This window comes from Brassica napus, chromosome C2, assembly GCF_020379485.1.
Source record: "Brassica napus cultivar Da-Ae chromosome C2, Da-Ae, whole genome shotgun sequence".
Lineage (NCBI taxonomy): Eukaryota > Viridiplantae > Streptophyta > Magnoliopsida > Brassicales > Brassicaceae > Brassica > Brassica napus.
Window position 1 is genome coordinate 52,861,440 of NC_063445.1, and position 20,595 is coordinate 52,882,034.

The 20,595-nt window shown below is 35.0% G+C and overlaps 5 protein-coding genes across 6 annotated transcripts; 4 read left to right on the forward strand and 1 right to left on the reverse strand.

The window, feature by feature from the left end:
- The first annotated feature begins 1,485 nt into the window (after positions 1-1,485).
- Positions 1,486-10,258, forward strand: LOC111210939. The gene is made up of 2 exons (XM_048747031.1): positions 1,486-4,370; positions 4,453-10,258. Exon 2 carries the CDS (start codon positions 6,754-6,756, stop codon positions 7,963-7,965), a length of 1,212 nt encoding a protein of 403 aa, XP_048602988.1. The 5' UTR covers positions 1,486-4,370; positions 4,453-6,753; the 3' UTR covers positions 7,966-10,258.
- Positions 5,097-5,816, forward strand: LOC125582484 (glutathione S-transferase T3-like). The gene has a single exon (XM_048749227.1). The coding sequence runs from the start codon at positions 5,097-5,099 to the stop codon at positions 5,814-5,816; it is 720 nt and encodes a 239-aa protein (XP_048605184.1).
- A 573-nt stretch (positions 10,259-10,831) lies between the features above and the next one.
- On the forward strand, positions 10,832-12,266 carry LOC106382479 (sm-like protein LSM5). The gene is made up of 4 exons (XM_013822504.3): positions 10,832-11,086; positions 11,181-11,304; positions 11,787-11,859; positions 12,029-12,266. The coding sequence occupies exons 1-4, from the start codon at positions 11,050-11,052 to the stop codon at positions 12,062-12,064; spliced, it is 270 nt and encodes an 89-aa protein (XP_013677958.1). The 5' UTR covers positions 10,832-11,049; the 3' UTR covers positions 12,065-12,266.
- LOC106382478 (3-ketoacyl-CoA thiolase 5, peroxisomal) lies at positions 12,098-15,662 on the reverse strand. Of its 2 annotated transcripts, none has more exons than XM_013822503.3 (12): positions 15,482-15,662; positions 14,339-14,403; positions 14,183-14,267; positions 13,981-14,107; positions 13,793-13,891; positions 13,569-13,642; positions 13,379-13,486; positions 13,229-13,306; positions 13,025-13,157; positions 12,851-12,947; positions 12,543-12,775; positions 12,098-12,457 (listed from the first exon to the last, which is right to left on the reverse strand). In XM_013822503.3, exons 2-12 carry the CDS (start codon positions 14,371-14,373, stop codon positions 12,279-12,281), a joined length of 1,248 nt encoding a protein of 415 aa, XP_013677957.1. In that variant the 5' UTR covers positions 14,374-14,403; positions 15,482-15,662; the 3' UTR covers positions 12,098-12,278. The 2 variants fall into 2 exon arrangements, with proteins under 2 accessions (XP_013677957.1, XP_013677956.1); XM_013822502.3 differs by lacking the exon at positions 15,482-15,662 and adding an exon at positions 14,526-15,279.
- An 805-nt stretch (positions 15,663-16,467) lies between these two features.
- LOC106382477 (protein LATE FLOWERING) lies at positions 16,468-17,513 on the forward strand. The gene is made up of 2 exons (XM_013822501.3): positions 16,468-16,824; positions 16,940-17,513. Exon 2 carries the CDS (start codon positions 16,950-16,952, stop codon positions 17,448-17,450), a length of 501 nt encoding a protein of 166 aa, XP_013677955.1. The 5' UTR covers positions 16,468-16,824; positions 16,940-16,949; the 3' UTR covers positions 17,451-17,513.
- Positions 17,514-20,595: the final 3,082 nt, after the last annotated feature.

A 20,595-nucleotide genomic window follows, 5' to 3' on the forward strand; every position in this document is an offset into this window, starting at 1 on the left:
TATCTTTGATTTGGTATTGGTTTTATTTAATTTTGGTTTCTGAAAACTAAATCATTTGTTATGAACTTATGAGTTATAATATTTGGATTCAGCAACTAATATTGTTTATTTTTAAAATGTTTGGAGTCTAACAAAAGTAAATAAACTAGTGTTTTGATCCAACAAAATCTTCAACTAACAAGTGTATTGCTTTATTCAGTCCAATCCTCGACTAAACTCACTTACTGATGCGTCATGAAACTGATAAAGCGTCATAAATCATGCAATGAAGCATTCATGAACCATATGTCCGTTTGTAATTCTATGTTCCGCGGGCCGATCCGCAAAGGCCTACATGTTTTGCGGTACGGGTTTGGCCAGCCATTTTGAGGACCGCAGCCCGTGCGGGCCTGACCCGCCGTGACCCGCTCGAAGACGAGCCCGCTGCGGTATGGAACGGGACGGATCAACCTGTTTGAAATCCCTATATATACGTAGCATCCTGTGTTTTGCTCAAAGATGTTTTTGCATATTTCTAATCAATGGAATTTAAACATGCAAAACACTGACAGGTAAGTTCTTATTTTTAATTACATTTAGTCTTCCCCTAATAATACTTGGTATTGAATATTATATATATGGATCCGAGAGTAGGGGAGAAATCACATGAATCTGGACTGTTTCTCAGCATGATTCAAGAATGATTTGGTTGCTTTTAGGTCTATTCAATTTCTGCATACTTAGCTATTAATTAATACTAGACTTTGATTCACGCGACCGCGCACGAGTATTTAATTTGTGTTTGTATTTAATGATATATTTGTTAATGTAAATGTTATATTTGTACTTGATTTTATATTTTAGCATTTTAGCGTAAAATGTATCATCGATATTAGGTATTATATAAAAATCTAACATTTATATAATAAGATTCATGTCTAAGATATATAGCTAACAATTTTTTTAAATAAAAAGTACAAAAATAGACAATTGTGAATTATCATGCTATTTATAAATGAAACATTAGTTATAATATTTGTAAGAAAATAAAATGATTGTTAAACTTCTATGAAATTTGGAACATATACAAATTAAGATTGAAAATAAAATGAAAATATAAATTTGATGTAACTGATAAGAAATTATAAATGGGTTTAAATTTGTGTACATTTAAACCACGACCTTGCAGATGTTTTCTTTTATTTTTGTAAATAAATATTTATTTTGTCTAAGTGAGAATATGTATTTTAAAATTTTACATGTGTTAAATAATTATTTAATAACATTTATAAGCATAATAATTTTATAGTTTATATTTTTTTTAATTTTATTTTATCTTGTAAACCGTGAATTGTATTACCACCATTTTTAAAATATGATCCTTGCATCTATACAAATGTTTTATTTTGTTTTTTTTGTGGATCAAAATTTTATGAGAATGTCTAATAAATTATTTTATATACATGGTAAGTTTGTTAACAATTATAATGGTGCATGTAATATATTTATATTGGTAAGAAGAAGAATTTGTTCAAAAAAAAAAGAAGAGTATGGTGAATTGTGAGGGAGAATGAGATAAAAATGTAACTTATATTGTTACATAAATATTTTGTGTATATTATTGATATTCATGAATGTTTATAATATTAATATGACATAAATAAGTTAAAAGATTTATATTTAATTGCTTGTAAATTTAATTTAGGAAATGTTTTATTAATTTTTAAAAAGACATGGAAATCATAAAATTATGAGTAATTATTAGTTCATTAATTTTGGAAAAGACAAAGATTACTTAAAATATTTTTATTTAATTATTTCAATGACATTAGACTGTAAATATTATGCAAGTTTAAGGGTTAGTCTCTATTTATACTTTTCTTTATGTAGATTAGATTATCTTTATCTTTGTTTTAAGAAACTCTGGCCCCTTCCTTACAATTAGAGTGTGGATGCTCGCATTTTAATACTTACAAACTTGTTTGATTCCTTGGGAAAAAAATATTCTTATTACCTTCTAGTTGAATTCCACCCAGAAAACTTAATTATAACCGAATTAATTAATCTGCAATACTATGTCTTATGATCTAGAATCGTATTTTTCTCATTCACGTTTAGTAGGGTAATTGTTTTTTCTTGTTTGTTAACAGACTTTATGTCCATAATTTTTTCACATGCTCGAAAACATCTTTTCGATATTTTAACTTAAATAATATATTTTTTTTATTTCACAAGTGATTTGAATTTATAATACCTTCAATGCTAAGATCTGATGGAGCATCTCAGATTTTTTTTAAAAGGTAAAATGCATGAGATTGAAGAGCAGCGGAATCTCATTTGAGAATTCTTGAAACACTTTTTAGAACGTATTAGTGCCATTTGTCAGTATTTAATTGATGTCACATTAAAAAGGAAAAAAACATAATTATCAAATAAAAACATATTAGTTTAAAAAAAACATATTACAATAAGAATATTTTGGACTGATACTCAATTTGAGTATGACACTGATCAAGTTGCTCTTAAAACACATTTTATACTATTACTATTTGGTAGGATTAAGTTTATGAATATAATTAACGCATTACATATGAATCAATACCAATTTGGCTAATTAATAAGACAATAGAGAAAGGCAGAAAGCTCGTCGTCGTCTTGTTGAAGTAAGCTCATCATGTGGCGCACAAAAACATACTGTCCTGGATCTCACTAATAACTGAGCTGAGTCTTGTATGTGTGTTTTCACGATTAGTTCAGGAATTGAAAAAAAAAAGAATCTGCTTTTGAGTATATGGAGAGTTAATTAAACGTGTTAGAAGGTTCGATTTTTTTACAAACTTGCACTTAAATTTGGTTTGGGTCCCGTCATTTTCTTTCAATAATTACTAAGTGGATTTTTTTATTTATTATATCAAGAAAGAATTTGATAGAGGTGGAAATAAAAATGGAGATGATGATGCCACATATCAGCTTTAATTTTTCTTTTACACTAATTTCTTATTATAATTATTATATAAACAAATCAATCGATTACTATACCTATTTTTCTTTATGAAAACTATGTCCGACGGTCTATCTTTTGAAGAATTTATGAACTTTTGTTGTTGTTAGTCAGTATAACTGATAATAAATCTCATTTTGAAATTAAATTATAAATTTTCTACTTCCGAATTTTTAATGAACTTTTAATCAAACTATTAGACCAATACGATTTATCTACACAAATGATTTAATCCATCTTACCTTTTAATCAAATAGTTGCATTTCAAGCAGTGGCTAGATAGCTTATAATTATATGTATCAGATGACTAGGGTTAGAGCATGTACATTGATGTATCATAAGAGGGTCATGGGCCTGGGTTCACAGGTTTTTAATTTGAAAAGAAAAAGGAAAATGGGTAATATTAAGTGAACCGGGCCGCTCTCGTGAACTTGTGTGAGACGAGTTCAACACACGTGGAGGCACCAGATTGGCTGGACGGAGTCGTGATGACGACACGGAAAGGAGGTGTTTCGCGTTATTCTCCTCATTTCCTCTTCTCTCCCAAATAGCTAGGGTTTGCGACTCGAGAGGCGATTCTTGTAGCTAGAGCGATCGAGAGGTCTTTTGTCCATAAAATCGAGGAGGTAGTGTCTCTTGATCGATCTCAGGTCTGTTTTCGAGTAGAGTTACGTTGTTAGGGTTTGTTTATACGGGTTTCATCGATTCGATCTGAAGTTGAATTGGGGGTTTCTCCTCCAATAGAGTCTGGAGGAGAGATCGATTACGAGGTTTGTAGTTAATCGATCTGTTTGTTAGGGTTCCATCGAGTCTGAGATTTGAAATCGAGGGTTTATTTGTTAGGGTTCCATCGAGTCTGAGATTTCTTTGTTAGGGTTCGATCGAGTCTGAGATTTGAAATCGATTAGAGGGTTTTTTTAATTTATGGTTGAATAGAGTCGATCTGAAATCGAATTGGGGGTTTATTTGTTTGGGTTCTTTGTTTGGGTTCGTTAAAGATTGGGTTGTGTTTCCGAGTAGATTTGAAATCGATTAGAGATTAGTGTTTCTCTTACTTAACTGTTTCTCTTACTTAGTTTAATCATATTGGGTTGTGTTTCATTGTTTGGGTTCTGTTCTTTGTTTCTCTTACCGGTTCGTTTAATCATATTATTTGTAGTTAGTATGTTCTAATCATTTCTTCTTTCTGGTGCAGATGGATCCCGCAGAAGAAATAAGTCATTCAAAGAAACAAAGGGACTACTGCAACATGTTATGGTTCGTCCAGGATTCACAGTACGGGATTCCAAGAAGGTGTGCTTGCGTTGGGAAAATCATTGACGAGGTCCGGGGGAAGGAAGACTACGACAGTCATCCTGGAAAGCGCTACTTCACGTGCATCAACTATGAAGTAAGTTTTATTTTCTTAATAATGTTCTTAAAATAAAAATAACAGGAACTGTCTATAATATTTGTTTTCTGTTGTCAACAAGGATGATGGGTTGCATTATAGTCATCCTTGGGTGGTTGGTGTCCAGGAGGAGATCAAAAGGCTGAGGAAGCGTCTGGAGGATGTTGAGGAGGAGATCAAGAAGGTGTGGAATCTCAAGTTCCAGATTCAGACCCTGCAGGTAAGTCTATTTCCCTGTTATTTTAGAAGTAGCCTTGTATGTAAGTCCTTAATGAGTAACTAACACTGTATTATTGTTGTTTCCATGTCCATGAACAGGTAAGAAGCCTCACTGTTCAGGTCGGTACCCTGGAGAAGGTGTGCTTTGACTGAAAATCAGAGGTAAATGTTTAAAACCCATCTTATGCTGTGATGTATTATCTTGTTTGGTTCCTCTGATTGTATTAATTATCTAAACTAGACCTAGAGCGAAAAGTACAGTCGAATTAAAGCTGTGTTGGTTGGTAGCTTGCTCTTAATGTTTGAAGTAGTTGATTGTATTAAGTAGTCGATTTGATGTGTCATTACTTCTCTCTGTGAAGTAGTTGCTTGCGCTATTAGCTTTTATATTCAATGTTTGGCAGGTAGAGTTTAATTTTTCACTTCTATCTAAGCTAAAACTAGTTTAAATAGAGAACCAAAACCCATTATCTAAGCTAAAACTAGTTTAAATAGAGCAGTCTAGCAATGGAATGCGAGTATGCTGAGGCTGTAGCGAACTCTCCTTGGTTAGTGAAACCGGTTTCAAAGAGAAAGTGGTCAACAAAAGAGGACCTTGTGCTCATCAGTGGTTGGCTGAACACGAGCAAGGACCCTATTGTCAGTAACGAGCAGAAGGTTACTTCCTTTTGGAAGAGAATTGAGGCGTATGTTAATTGTAGCCCTCTGCTCACTGGCTGCATTCCTAGAGAATGGAGTCAGTGTAAGCAGAGGTGGGGAAGGGTGAACGAGCAGGTCTGCAAGTTTGTGGAAAGTTATAAAGCGGCAATAAAGCACCAATCAAGTGGTCAAAATGAGGATGATGTCATGAAGGCTGCTCATGAGATCTTCTTCAATGATTATCAAGCGAAGTTCACCATGGAACACTGTTGGAGGGAACTGAGACATGATCAGAAGTGGAAGTCAGTTTTTAAGTCAAGAGATGGCGCCAAGGAGAAAAGGAAGGAAGCTGAGGAGGTGATACCTGAGGACGAGGTTAGACCGCCTGGTGTTAAGGCTTACAAAGCAGCCAAACACAAGAGGCACGGTCATGAAGCTGCTTTCGATCAAATTGAGAGTATCTTGGCTGAGAGAAAGAAAATTTCTCAGCAGAAACTCCTAGATCGTCTCCTTGCCAAAAAAGAAACTGATCTATCTCCTAACGAAATCACCCTCAAAAACAAACTCATTTCTGAACTCCTTGATTGAATTGGTTAACTTGCTTGCTGGAATCTCTATTTTTTTCTTTTGTTGAACTCAATATGTTTAGTTATTAACTTTGAGGTTGCCTTTTTCTTTTGCAGGTTGCTATGTCACGGGTTGCTATGTCTGTTGCTGGATCACTGGTTGCTATGTCTGGATCACGGGTTGCTATGTCTGTTGCGGGTTTAATAAGTCTGTTGTTGCTTTATTTGTACGGGATCAGTGTAGTATTTTGTTAGTTTCTACACTGATGTTGCTTTATGATGAACGGATGCAGTGGATTCTTTCTCACACTGCTACTATGTCCTTTTGTTTCACGGGTTGTACTATGTTTCGACACTAGTTTATTTAAGTCACGGGTCATGTAACAAAGGGTCATGTAACAAAGAAGCATATATAAATATGCTCTTGATGTATGTTTCTAAATCAGAACTCAACTACTTCTCTTTCTGTCTCTGTCTTTGAATTTCAAAATTTCAAGAACACAACTTCTGAAACACTTGATCACCTACTTCTCTTCCTTGATGTCTTTCTGAAACACTTGATCAACTACAAACGAAGAGGACAACTACGCTTCTACTGCCTCACCCAACCGAGAACAACACAACCAACGTAAGCTCTTCATTACATTATAATACTTAGGTTAAACGGGATCTACATGATCAGAAGTGGAACAATACTAGATTGTGAATACAAATTATAATGATGATCAATCATATTGATGGTCCAATACATGGCTAATATCCAACTTAGGCAATGTTAATTTAAAATTGATAAAATTCATAAATTATATATTTTTAATTTGTTATATTTTGGACTAGAGAATAAAATTTATAATTTGTTATATTTTGGAGTAGAGAATAAAATTGATAATTTTTATTTTTTTGAAAAAAGGAAGAATGTCAAGCTCCTCAAATGATGAAGTATATGAAGTTTTGAAGAAATGGTGGACCAACAAATCGATGATTTCATCGACTCTGTTCTAACCAAAGAGCCGAAGAGACGAGCATACATCGAAAGAGATAGGGAACAAGGACACAATCAACTATGGCAGGATTACTTCAGTGAAAATCCTACATACACACACGACATGTTTAGGCGGCGTTTTCGAATGAACAAGTCTTTGTTCCTTCGCATTGTCGAACGCCTAGGTAATGAAATTCCATACTTTCAGCAACGAAGAAATGGTCATGGAAGGAACGGCCTCTCTACACTTCAAAAATGCAGTTCAGCCATACGATCGTTGGCATACGGTCAAGCGGGAGATGTCAATGACGAATATCTCCGACTTGTGGCAAGTACTGCAATTTTATGTTTGGAGAATTTTGCGGAAGCGATAATACAATTGTTTGGAGATGAGTATCTAAGAAGACCTACAACAGAAGATCTTCAAAGACTACTTGACGTTGGAGAGGCACGCGGGTTTTCGGGGATGATAGGCAGCATCGATTGTATGCATTGGGAGTGGAAAAACTGCCCTACGGCTTGGAAATGTCAGTTCACACGTGGTTCAGGAAAGCCGACAATTGTCTTAGAAGCTGTGGCATCACAAGATCTTTGGATATGGCACTCATTTTTTGGATTACCAGGTACCCTAAACGATATCAATGTTCTTGATCGGTCACCAGTTTTTGATGACATTTTACAAGGTCGAGCACCTAAAGTGAAGTTCAAGGTCAACAACCACACTTATCGTATGACATACTATCTTACCGACGGAATTTATCCTAATTGGGCAACATTTATCCAATCCATCCCGCTTCCTCAAGGTCCTAAAGCCCATAAATTTGCAGAAAAGCAAGAATCCGTCAGAAAAGATGTCGAACGGGCATTTGGAGTCTTGCAATCGAGGTTTGCAATTGTAAAAAACCCTACTCTAAAATGGGACAAGGAAAAGATAGGAAAGATAATGAGAACGTGTGTCATATTGCACAATATGATAGTAGAGGACGAACGACACGGATACACTCTAGCTGATACATCTGAGTTCGAGTCAGGAGAATCTAGCCGAAGTGCCAAGGTGAAAACGAGAGAAAGTGTGAATGTCGATATGCTTAACATTCGCAATCAAATTCGGGATCCAGGCGTACATGAGCGTTTGAAAGCTGATTTAGTTGAAAATGTTTGGGAAAATTTTGGTAATCGTGATGAATAATCTTTGTATGTTCATGATTTTTCAATGTATTGAATAAAAACTTTTCATAAATAATGTAAAATATTTAGTAAGTTTCTTTAAAAATAATTTTTTTTAAATGAAAAATTATTTCTTTTTTTTAAAAAAAAATATTATTTTATTCTTATGAACCCGGATTTGAGGTTCATTGATGGAGGAGCACAATTGAGCCGGGTTCAACACTGTTCACGAGCCCACAATTAAATACATAAAAAATACATATGAACCCCAATAGGGGGTTCATTGATGTACATGCTCTTAGTGTTGGACAAATAAACCAAATCTGAATTAAATCCGATCCGATAAAAATGAATCCAAACCGAATTGAATCAAACATAAATACTGAATGAGTCTTATTCTATGGTATTTCAGATTATGAGTTTTACCCGAACCCAAATTAAATGGATATCTAAAAACACGAAAAATTCAAAATCTCAAAAATACTCATATCTAGCCAAGCTCAATCACAAATAAATATCCAAATATATATTTTGGTATTTGGTTAGTATTGCTATTTTTATGTTTTGACACTTGCATTTGAAGTTGAGTTATGAATATATTTGTTTTTGAAATTTTAAAAACGTTGTCTTATTTTGAAGTTTAAATAATGTTTTATTACGTTTATAGAGTTATTAGTTTTAACTTATATATGTATTTCTCCTCTTAACAACAAATTTGAATCATGCCACCAAGTTTTTATTAGTGTAAATTGTTTATATTTGCCCAGTTTGTAAACTAAAATGTGTATTTTTAAATAACAAACAAGTATTTGCATAACCGAAAGCCTGAAGTTGAAACATATTCATATGGGGTTATGATGTGTTACTATATCTGAACCGAACCTAAGAAAGTCCAAACAACCGAATTTTGAAATAGCGGAATATGGTCAAATTTCAAACTCCCAAAAACCGGAACTCGATTGAACTCAAGATCGAATCCGAATGGATTATCCGAATCCAACCTGCATATATGACCATAAATATTTTCGAAAGAGAATTACTTCTATTTATTAAAAAAAAAGTCTTATGAAATATTAAAAGTTTTAACTTATTGACCATTTGTAAAAGGTAGTTATTATCACATTGACCTCAGTAAAACAATAGGCTGCCGCTGGCGTCAAGGTGATTGCATACAATTAAATGGAAGGTTTAATATGATTCCATACTATATTTATCTTTATATTAAGAAACTTTGGTCCATTCTCTAGAGATGCTTCCATTTTAATACTTACAACTTGTTCGATTCCTTGGAAACATTTTTTATTCACCTTCTAGTTGAATAATCTTAGGGTTAATTATGAAGATAACACATTATTACATTATCAATCATACCAATTTCGATACAAAAATCTTGTAACACAATAATAGATAAAGCTCGTCAAAAAGACGTTTGTTGAAAGTGAGCTCACCATGTGGCGCGCCAACACATACAGATCCGTCACCCGGTTCTCACTCACTGAATCTGAGTCTGATAGATGTTTTCACAATTAATTCATTGTAAACGTTAGGAATTGAAAAAAGGATCTGCTTTCGAGCATCTTCAGACTTGTTAAACGTGTTAATAGGGTCAATTTTTAACAAACTTGCACTGAACTGGTTTGGGTCCCGTTATCTTCTTTCAATTATTACTTGGGATAGTTTTCATTTAGGGCCTTTCATTTATTATATCAAGAAAGAATTTGATCGACGTGGAAATAAAGTGTAGATGATGAAGAGTTGATCTATCTTTGTCCACAGATCAGCTTTATTTTTCTTTCAAAGTAACTTATTATCAAAATTATTATATCTACAAAATAATCAACAACTTTATCTACTTTTTTCAAAAAAAGAAATATATATTAAATATCATTATCTTCCCATAAAGGGAATCTGACGTCGACAAGAACGCTTCACCAGATCCTGCGTGAAATCCTAATCCCCGGTGGTCGACTTGCGAACCCGGCGACCCTCCATCGTCCTCAAAATAGAGTATGTCGGTCAAGAGTTTGACGAACCAGCCAGGGCTTCAAAGCTTATGTTGAAGTCTTCCGCACAAGGACTTTTCCGAATCACGAAGGGGGACAAGAAAGTGCATCCAGAGACACCAAAATCTATTTTATCTACTTTACTTTATCTACTTTGCATTATGAAGACTTGTGTACTCTGTCTTATTCGTACTACTAGATCAAACTGTTCTACGAAAATTCATATTTAACATTTTCTATTTTTATCATATTAAACAAAATTTATATGTAATCTCCTGTTAATTTTTATTGATAATAAATCATTTTCTGGAATTCAAATTTCATATATTTTATTTTAGAATCATAAATAAGACTTGAATCAAAGTATTGGACCAAAGATTTATATACACAAATTATTTTATCCATTTTATAGTTTAATGATATAGCTGCACTTCAAAGCAGTGATAGAAGTAGTTTCTCAGAGCAATTCCACTGCAAAAGTATCTAATGTAAGTATCTGAACTTAGAATATTTCAATATTAACTAATTTTAATTATGTATTTAATTTCTAATAGCTAATTTTTTTTTTGAAATATTTAAAAATTAACATATTATTATTATATAAAAGTAACTCAGGAGTATCTACAATTCTGTCTTTGAATGATTCGTCACTCTTTTTAAAAATTCTGAGATACTCATAAAATATTTTTTACTGGAAATGCTCTGACCTTTTTTTTTTAACAAAGGGAAATGCTCTAACTAGAAGAGTCTACATATGGATTTTCTTTTTCAAAAAAAAAAAAACTTGTATTTTTTTAATCTGATGAAACAAACTTTACATTGTTGTCATTTGTAAAATGTAGTTATTATCAAACTTGACCCCAGTAAAACAATACGTTGCCTCAATTAGATGGAAGGTTTAATTACAAAATTTATATAGTTAAAGGTCGATCTTGCAAAACAATAGATAGTTCGAGGGTCTTCTCGCGTATTTCTTGAAAGTAAAAACCACTATACGATCGTCGTCGTCGTCGTCTAACAATAACCCTAAAATCGAAAAGAGAAGAAGCAGAGCAAAATCGAAAACGCTTTCTTTCTCACTTTGCCGCACTACTCTCTTCGTAATGGCGAGCAACAATCCTTCGCAGCTTCTTCCATCAGGTATCCTTCCACTCTTTCTTGTCACTTTACACAGAGCCAAATCGAAGAACCGGATCTGAAGATTTTGGCCCCCAATTATTTGGTGTGGGTGCAGAGCTAATCGACAGGTGCATAGGGTCGAAGATAAGGGTGATAATGAAAGGAGACAAGGAGCTCGTCGGTGTTCTCAAAGGCTTCGACGTTTACGTCAACATGGTCCTTGAGGATGTCACCGAGTAGTATGTCTCTCTCTGTTTTAGGGTTTCATTACTGACGTTGAACTGAGTACAAAAGCATTATACTTTAATTAGTTTCCACTGAAAGTTCATTGCTTTGCTGAAGAATGACATTTTAAGAGGACTTGAAGATCAGATCTTTTTTGCTTTAGACTCATTTTAGGGTTTCTCCAGTGCTAAGTTTCTCAGTAGTTGTTTATATATATATATATATATATATCAGTTTCAAATTTCAATTTTACTTTTAACTGATTCCAAAACATTCTACTTTATCAATCTCCTTCAAAGTTCATTGCTTTGCTGAAGAATGAGACTTAAGATGACGTGAGGATCATATCTTCTTCTTTAGAGTGGAACATTTGTGTGTGTGTGTTAGTGATTTGATGCTTTAAGAACTTGCTGCTTTGTAGATATGAACTCAAAGATTCGTGGTGTTGCCATTTTCTTGACTAAGTATCTAACTAAGCATGTCTCACTCTGTGCAGTGAGATTACAGCTGAAGGAAGTCGGGTCACAAAGCTTGATCAGATTCTCCTCAACGGCAACAACATCGCCATTGTAAGTCTAAAAAGCTTCTTGTTTTGTATCTGCTTAGGATTTTGCAACAAATTGGTTACTCGTTTATGCTTTGACAATTCTTAAGACTTGTATGTAACTTTTGATGACATTAAAACCATTTGAATCGTCAAATGCTAAGAAACCTGTATTGAAAATTGTTGTGTTGCAGTTGGTGCCTGGTGGAGCTCCAGAAGATGTAGAGTGAGAGGATTGATTAGTATGTTAAAGACTTGTGTGGTGAAAGATGTAACTTTGCTTTTTAGATTTGACTCTTTGTTCACTCACAAGTTACTAGTTGATACATTTTAAACTCAGAATGACAAATTGTTCATTGTTCAACAATGTGAAAGAGCTGTTTAAGCTTCACACTTTTTTATTTGACTTAGTGCTTTCATTGCTTGTCCTTATTCAACCTTGTTCTAGTGACCGCTCCCATTAGTCTCCACACGCGCATTGGACAAGTCATCAACAGAGTCTCCTCTCTCAAACACAGCTGCGGCTCCCATACCAGTGCCTATGCACATTGAAATAACTCCAAAGCGGCAGTCTTTCCCTCTCCGTTTCATCTCATGCAACAATGTCGCAACACATCGAGCTCCTGAACATAGAGATAGACTCTGTTAGCTTGTATTCATGCTACATGTTAACAACTGGTAAGAGAAGCTTGTGGGAGTAGTAGTAACCTGTAGCACCAAGAGGATGGCCAATAGCAATGGCCCCTCCATTAACATTGACCTTTTCCACATCCAGCTCTAGCTTCTTGCAACAGTACACATACTGAGATGCAAATGCCTCATTGATCTCAAATAGATCGATATCGCTAACTTTGAGTCCTGCAAGGTTGGCTGCAGCGGGAATGGCGTAAGCTGGACCGATACCCATTACAGCTGGATCCACACCAGTAACAGCAAAGCTCCTGCATTGTTTTTGGCATCAGAACTTTTTCTTGAACTGTTAAAATGTTTGACAAGTTTGTCTATACTCATTTCACCTGAATATTCCAAGAATGGGAAGTCCCTTCTTCATCGCCAAGCTCCTCTTCATCAGCAGTACAGCTCCAGCACCATCACTAATCTGACTAGCATTGCCTACTCAACACACACAAATGGTTCAATCTATGATCAGACTTATGTCAGTGAAAGGTGGTAAGTACTTCTTTCTTCACCTGCTGTGGTTGAACCATTAGGTTTAAAGACTGTCTTCAGCTTTGCAAGATCAGCCATGTTTGAGTTTGGACGTACACCATCATCAACAGAAACAACAATTGGCTTCTCTGCTTTTGTATCAGGGTCAACAATCTGTCTCAAGAACAATTGTTTATAGAGAAAGCTCTAACCAAAAAAGGAAGTTTGGAGCTTCTTGTTTCTACCTTAGTCGCAACAGGAACTATCTCATCCTTTAGTTTACCAGACGCGTTTGCAGCTGCTGCACGCTTGTGAGACTCCACCTGTTTCTTTACTGAATCAGTATGAGAATATAAGAGACAAGAGTACGTAACAAGGGGGAAGGAAAAGCAAACCGCAGCCATGTCTTGATCTTCTCTTGTGACACAGTATCTTTCTGCTACGTTTTCAGAAGTTATGCCCATCGGAAGCAAGCAGTCACGAGCTCCACGAAACTCTTGTGCCTGTTCCCATCACAAAATCATCACCAAAACTCTGTTGTTGAGTTACTTTATAACACATTCATTGAGATAAAAGATAACGGACCCTCGGGTTTGTTGTGTGAAAGCCACCTCCAGCAGTGTGATCAATCGACATGGACTCAACTCCAGCACCAATACCTGTGCAGTTAACAACATAGACAAGGCTGAGAGAGAGAGAGAGAGAGAGAGAGAGAGAGAGAGAGAGAGAGAGAGAGAGAGAGAGAGAGAGAGAGAGAGAGAGAGAGAGAGTCAATCTGGTTAAGTCTGGTTACAGGTGTGTCTTCTTACCAATGTCGTAATATCCAGCTCTGATGGAAGCAGCAACATCAGCAACAGCTTGTAGTCCTGATGAGCATTGTCTGTTGACAGTTCTGATTGGCACAGAGTCTAGCTCGTAAAAGAAAGGTGAAACACAAGTTTAGTTATAATCAACAACAGATGTTTTTGCTGTAAGAAAGAATCTGTTTTAAGTTTACCAGGAAAGCCAGCAAAGTAAGCAGCTACTCTACACTCCATGGCTCTCTGAGAGCCAGGAGCTATAACGGTACCAACAACAATATCCCCAACTTCACTTGGATCCAAAGACGTCCTTTCCACCACAGCCTAATCAAAGAACAAAAAACATAAGAAACAAGATACTTACTCTCAAAGTACACTACAAGCAAGGTAAGGTTTTACCTTGAGAACAGAAGCAAGAAGATCATCTGGGAGAGTATCTTTGAACCCTCCACGTTTAGCTTTGCAGATGGCAGTGCGATACGCCCTGGAGAGAGGTCAAGGAAGAATCAAGAAAGTGAAGTAAAACTCAAAAGAGTTGGTTAGTTAGTGACTTACGCAACGATCACAACGTCGTCTCCGAAGGCAGCCATTGGGGAAAGCTCAGCAGCACAGTTCACAGCCTAAGTAACAAGTTCCACCAACAGTTTCAAAATCTAGTCTTTTTACTCATTAATGAAAAATGTCAACGCAATTTGAAGCTCGAAGGTCCACTGAAACTCGTGGTTAAAGAAACTAAACTTACGGAGAGAAGAGTAGGTTTATTATCATTAATGCTAGGAAGAGAAGGAGAAGAAGAAAGTGGATTGAGATGACGAATCAGAATCTTCTGCCTTTCAGTGGCTTTCTCCATCTTTTCTCACTGTTAAGCTTAATTCAAGAAAAAAAGGAGAAAACTTTCTGGGAAAATTCAACTGGGTTTGTTCTGTTTGAAATGAGGAAGACTCATTGTAAGTATATGAAGGCTTGAGGATCCTCAATATTCTCGATTGATCGTTTCTGCCCACTCTGTGTCTGATTGGCTGGTTGTTATTTTGCCAACCTTGTCTTGTCGTTTGGTAAAAAAAAGGAAGTTAACGGCGTTACAGTTAGGTCCGTCTCTTTTTTCATGTTTTTCTCCCCCACAGAACCTCTCGCCGTTACTGGTGAGACGGGATTAGACACGGCAATGAGCGCCAAACCAGCCACGTAGGAAAAAAAAGAACTACACGTCGTTTTGAGTTGAAAGAAGGCAACAACGTCATGCTTTTAGTAGATTCATTGACGAACACGTGGGAAAAGAAAAACTACAGGCCGTTTTGGATAGAAAGAAGGCAACAACGTCATGTTTTTAGTAGATTGCTTGAATATGGTTTGTTTAGGAAGAAAAAACTTATATAAAGAATATAAAATGGACTGACTCCAAGAAATAGCTTTACAAATAGAATATGCCATCTCATAACATGCATCAGTTTTGGGATACAAACAAAACGGAGTTTAGTCACGTAGCTTCCCATGATAGTGTGCAAAGATTGCATGATTCAAGAATTGTAATAACATAATAGAGAAAGAGGTGACGGCAAAAAAAAAAAATATATAGAGAAAGAGGTTTTCTAATTTGTAATCACATTTTGTAATACCTAAGCAGTTCATTTCTTTAAATGATATCTACATTCTTAGCAAGAAAAAATAAAATAATAAGAGAGAGCTTGAGAAAATTACCGGATGTGATGAGTGAGCTTAGTAAAAGACCCTTCTACTGTAATTAAGAGTCACAAAAGGTAGGTATATATGTAGAGAATGTTGAACATATATGCAAATGTTGAGAGAAGAGAAGATGGTAGCTAGCTAGTAGGCTAGCAGCTACCACACCAAATGTTCAAAATTAAATTTAACCAACAAACAAAAGAGAGACAGAGAAAGAAGTGACGTGGCTTTGGAGTTTAACACTACTCACATACTCTTTTGCTCCTCCACCACTCTTCTTACCTAACCTCCTCTTAAATGTCTTTTCATCGTCTCATGCTACCTACCCTTCCCTTTCTTTCTTGCTTCTAACGGTATTGTTACTTAACTTTTTTTTGTTATATCTATTACAAAGAAAAGTTTCATCAAATGTGTACAAGATTTCTACAAGTGTAACTTCAAGGTTTTGTCGCACTTGGACCTTGGTTTAGATTCATTGTTATTTACAAATGTCCGAATTCTAAAACTGGGGGAATGGAGAATATAAATAGGAGCAAAGCTAAATGGGCCGAGATAAATCCATAAACATAAAGCCCAATGGCTTACTACATTTTTGCCGTGTGAATGAGAAGTAGCCAACGAGGTGTGGAGACAAGTTGCAAGGGAAGTGGGCGGTGCTAACAGTCAGGCAGGCAGGCAGGACCCATCATCACAGTTTACCCATTTGCTTTCAAGTTATGGAGCATCCTTCCTTTTTTCTTACACATATTTTGGCATCAGGATTCTAGACTTCTAGTCCTTGTTTAAAAGATTAATGTCCTTGATGTATCTCAGTTACACGTGTTTAAAGGATATAATCATATGATCCTTATATGTGCCAAATTAAAAGACAAATGAAGAAGTCTTAAGTTCATTGAAGGCAATGTCGACATTGACATATGAGGAACGTTCTTATTATGCCAAGCAAGAGCTCCATTTAAAGAAGAAGTAAAGCAAACAAAATTGCTAATCTCAAGACCCAAGAAAAATAAGTTCCATTTCCCAATTCAAAAGTCTATTTCTTTCTCACCAATCATTCTTCTTCTTATCAACATGCACCATTCTCTTTATCTCTGACTCTCTCTTATCTTCTCTGTTCTCAAAGCCCATACAGGTAAAAGAACCTGCTCCCAAAGTTGGCTCTGCAACAGAACAGAACACTTAATAGTAACATCACTAATGAATCCACTCACAGATTCAGCTTCCTCATATTTTCCAACTCTCTTCAAACGCCATCTTAACTTGACTTCTCTTCTTTTCCCTTGCCCTTTTAAACTCATCTTCTCAAGTCCACACAACACACACACATTCTCTCTCTCTCTTAGTCTTCACTTCTCAAGGTATATACATTTTCATATCCTTTTCATCATTTCTCAGTTTAGGGTTGACTCTCCATATTGTTTTTACACTCATTGGAAGTTAATCTTATGTTTACTGCCTTTTTGTTGTGTATAGATAACAGACAATGGAAGATGATCATCATCACCATCAAGTAGAAGAAGGGGAGGAGGAAGAAGAAGAGAACAAGAGAGACGAAGACACATCTTCTAGAGTATTCCCCTGCCTCTTTTGTTCAAGAAAGTTTCAGAGTTCACAAGCCCTAGGAGGCCACCAGAACGCCCACAAGAAGGAGAGAACAGCTGCAAGAAGAGCCAAGAGGGCTTACGATTTCGTCAACAACAATGACTTTCTTCACACGCTACCTCTATTGTTATCTTCTCCTTCTCCTTCCCCACATCAATTGGCCATCTTAAGCTACCCATCTTCTACCTCCTTTGGCTGCTTTCCAGCTCCTCATCCTGACCATCCTATCTTCAGATCCAACGGTGCTCATGTCGCGTTAAGTAGATATGTCAAAGGAGAATATTTTGGTCAAAAACTTGTTCCAGATTTGGATCATAACTATAACGTGGTGACTAGTGAGAATGGTAACGATCAGTGTCTTGATCTATCCCTCCATTTGTAATGTAAGGGTTTATTGTTAGATCAGTGGGAAAAGATATCGAATGTGCCCACATTTCACAGAGTACATTGATGTTCTCACACTTGACACACTTCTAGTCGCATATATGTTTCTTACTCTGCATGAGAGTCGCCCTAACGTGGATGTATACAATTATAATGCCCACACGAAGAAGCTAATCTGCATTGAATAGAAGATGATATTTTTCATGTGGACGTTGGACTATGTAAGACCTATAAGTTGATGACTTTAACTGTCAATTATTATTATCCAGTAATTTACTATTGAATGAAGAAAGAAAATCACAAAATGTTATACAAGATAATTACCTTGTTCGTTTCATGACCGCTGCATCTAGCATCTGCGATCCAAAATTAACTTTTCATTACGTCAGAACAACACCGGTGAAGGTTAGCGCTAACCTATTTTCCAGACGCAGCGGCAATTAATAATGAGTGAAAGATACACTGAAATTAATGGCGTCAGTGGTGGTTCACTTTATGTTACACAGGCGTCTCACATTTGGAATCTCCGTTTTCTTGCCGCAGACGCTAGACGCAGCGGCCATGAAACTAACAGCGCTAATGAAAAACACTCACACATGACATAATCCGTTGTTGGGCGAATTCAATACTCCCTCCGTTTTTTAATATAAGTCGTTTTAGAATTATACGCATAGATTAAGAAAATCATTAATTTTTTATATTTTCTAAATAAAAACATCCTTAATTATTTACCTGACCACAAATCAACCAATAATAAAATAGAATTCATATTATTATTTGTCATATAACATTAACTGTTAATAAATTAAACCGAAAACATCATATAATTTGGAGCATAAAAATTTCTCTAAAACGATTTATATTAAAAAAAAACGGAGGGAGCATTGTTTCCATAATAGCATTAAACATTAATGTTGGTCAGTCTTGAAGCCTAATCATTGTCTTTGTCCAACATGTGGAAATTAATGAATTAACTGATTGTGTGAGCGTAAATTGGAGCTTATTTAGATATATATTGTATAGTTTTTAACATTTTCTGTATATTATTAGTGATATGATATTTAACCTTATAAAAATAAAACGATAAATATACCAGCCGCTGACTATAATTAAACTACTACTATTTGTTTTGTGTTTAAAACTAAAAGCTACTACTTGACTCGGTTCAAATTTAAGAAAATCTACAATGACCCCAAACCTACATATATGTTAATGTGCTAAGTTGCGTTAAACTTCTTAAGGATCGTTGGCAACAAAAAACTTGTCAGAGATTGTGATAATCATGCATTTCATTGGTTTCTGACACTATTCAATAATAGTGATCATATACAGCATTCTTACGATTTTTTATTTATACATCTAGTGCTGGAAGAGATCTGAAATCATCAAAACTGTGCTATAACTATTTAGATCCAAATTTGTGGATTCTCGATATATATACTTGGTATCGTACATGTTAATAGCCCATCCAAATTTCTTTCACGAAAATAAAATATAAACCAAAAATAAAAATATTTTCTATTAAATGTTAGATAAAACTTTTAAAAATAAATCTTATGCATTAAATTTAAATATTAAATATATAGTGTGTTATTTTACCAGAAAAATAACATACAATGAATAGATAAATCACTTTTAATATTTATATTACATTTCTTATATGTAGATATTCAAATCTAAAATTACAATATGTACATCCACATCACATTTTGACGAAACATGATATACTTTTCAGGCATCCAAATTTTTTGCATGGACCTTAATGGATATTGGACTCTCTTTTTTTTGTAACTTAATGGATATTGGACTTCACATAATAATTTTATACCATACCTTTTACATAACATTGTGCAATTCATTTATAATAGCAAATGTTGAAGTCCTTCAGTTCAGTTATGAAGTTTGACTAATAGAAGAAACCATTTTTAGCATATTAATGGTTGCAAGTTTTCTCAAGATCTTTAATGCGGTGCAAATATAGTCTTTTTTTTTATCAAACAAGATTTTATAGATAACTAATCTCCATCAGAAGAAGAATTGTTTACAAAGATGATAACAAAGCCATACTTGCTAACAAATTTGCTGCAACAAAAGACAAGCAGAAACACAAAGATAGAAGTAATCATTATACATAAACAACTAACATTGCAGAGACGTCCTCGTATCTCGACAACACTAGGTTTAAGCAGTGGAATGACGCCATAGACAACAAAGAACACACTCAGTGATCTAATGTTTGTGATTGGTAGTGCAACTAGTGCATGAATAACAATCGTAACAGTGTCTACAATAGCAAGGTCGCTGTGACACTAAGATGCTGAGCCTTTGAATTGTACAGAGAGCGAATCATCTGTAGAGTAATCTTCCAATCCAAAGTCTGACCGTGCAACACATGAGCAGCAACAATACAAAAACCATGGTAATAAGGAAGTTGGAGTTGGTTTCAAAAGAGTGGTGATAATCAAGATCTGAAACCAGTAAATAGTAGGCAAACACTCTATAGCAGAGTAAAGAGGAGTAATCAAGATCTGAAACCAGCAAATATAGTCATCCACCACAATTTCGTGAATTAAAGATAAAAAATACTTCTTGTGGATATAATACTCGTAAAACTGTTTAGCATGGATTTTTTGGGTGCAAATAAGTAATATATTTTAGAATTGGTTATAAAGTTGTTTATCCTAACTTCAATTGTTATAATTTCTTTGTCGACAATCAGTATAATAAAATGTATATAATATACAGTGACAAAATGTATACTATTTTATATAATTGTGACATATTAACATATTATTTTAGCTGTTGATAAAACTCTTCCTTTAATTTGTTTAACTTTTCTTTATTGGCATCATACTAAACTGTGGCCGAGTTTTAATGTGTTCTTTAAAAAACGTTAGCAAATATATACAAACGATGATGATTTTCAAGGTATTCACGCAACCTTGATTGGTTAGTTTGTGTAATCTGCCACATTGAGCTCATCACCGGCGTGTTTTCCGGACATTCGCCGCCGACGAACAGATATATACATTTATTATACGTTAAACAATGACGTGGAGACTTTTATGAGAAGAACGTGTATGAATGACAAGCCGCTCGGCACGTGATCCACCTGGCCTACCGCACGTGATAGAGAGAGGGAG

Bases quoted from the DNA above. Each gene is read 5' to 3' on its own strand.
- LOC125582484 (XM_048749227.1), top strand. From the start codon at position 5,097: ATGGAATGCGAGTATGCTGAGGCTGTAGCGAACTCTCCTTGGTTAGTG.
- LOC111210939 (XM_048747031.1), top strand. From the start codon at position 6,754: ATGGTGGACCAACAAATCGATGATTTCATCGACTCTGTTCTAACCAAA.
- LOC106382479 (XM_013822504.3), top strand. From the start codon at position 11,050: ATGGCGAGCAACAATCCTTCGCAGCTTCTTCCATCAG. The intron at 11,087-11,180 runs GTATCCTTCCAC...GTGTGGGTGCAG, and splicing joins TTCGCAGCTTCTTCCATCAG to AGCTAATCGACAGGTGCATA. The intron at 11,305-11,786 runs GTATGTCTCTCT...CACTCTGTGCAG, and splicing joins CTTGAGGATGTCACCGAGTA to TGAGATTACAGCTGAAGGAA.
- LOC106382478 (XM_013822502.3), bottom strand. From the start codon at position 14,633: ATGGAGAAAGCCACTGAAAGGCAGAAGATTCTGATTCGTCATCTCAAT. The intron at 13,892-13,980 runs GTAAACTTAAAA...TTTACGAGCTAG, and splicing joins TTACTTTGCTGGCTTTCCTG to ACTCTGTGCCAATCAGAACT. The intron at 13,158-13,228 runs GTAGAAACAAGA...TTCTTGAGACAG, and splicing joins TAGTTCCTGTTGCGACTAAG to ATTGTTGACCCTGATACAAA.
- LOC106382477 (XM_013822501.3), top strand. From the start codon at position 16,950: ATGGAAGATGATCATCATCACCATCAAGTAGAAGAAGGGGAGGAGGAA.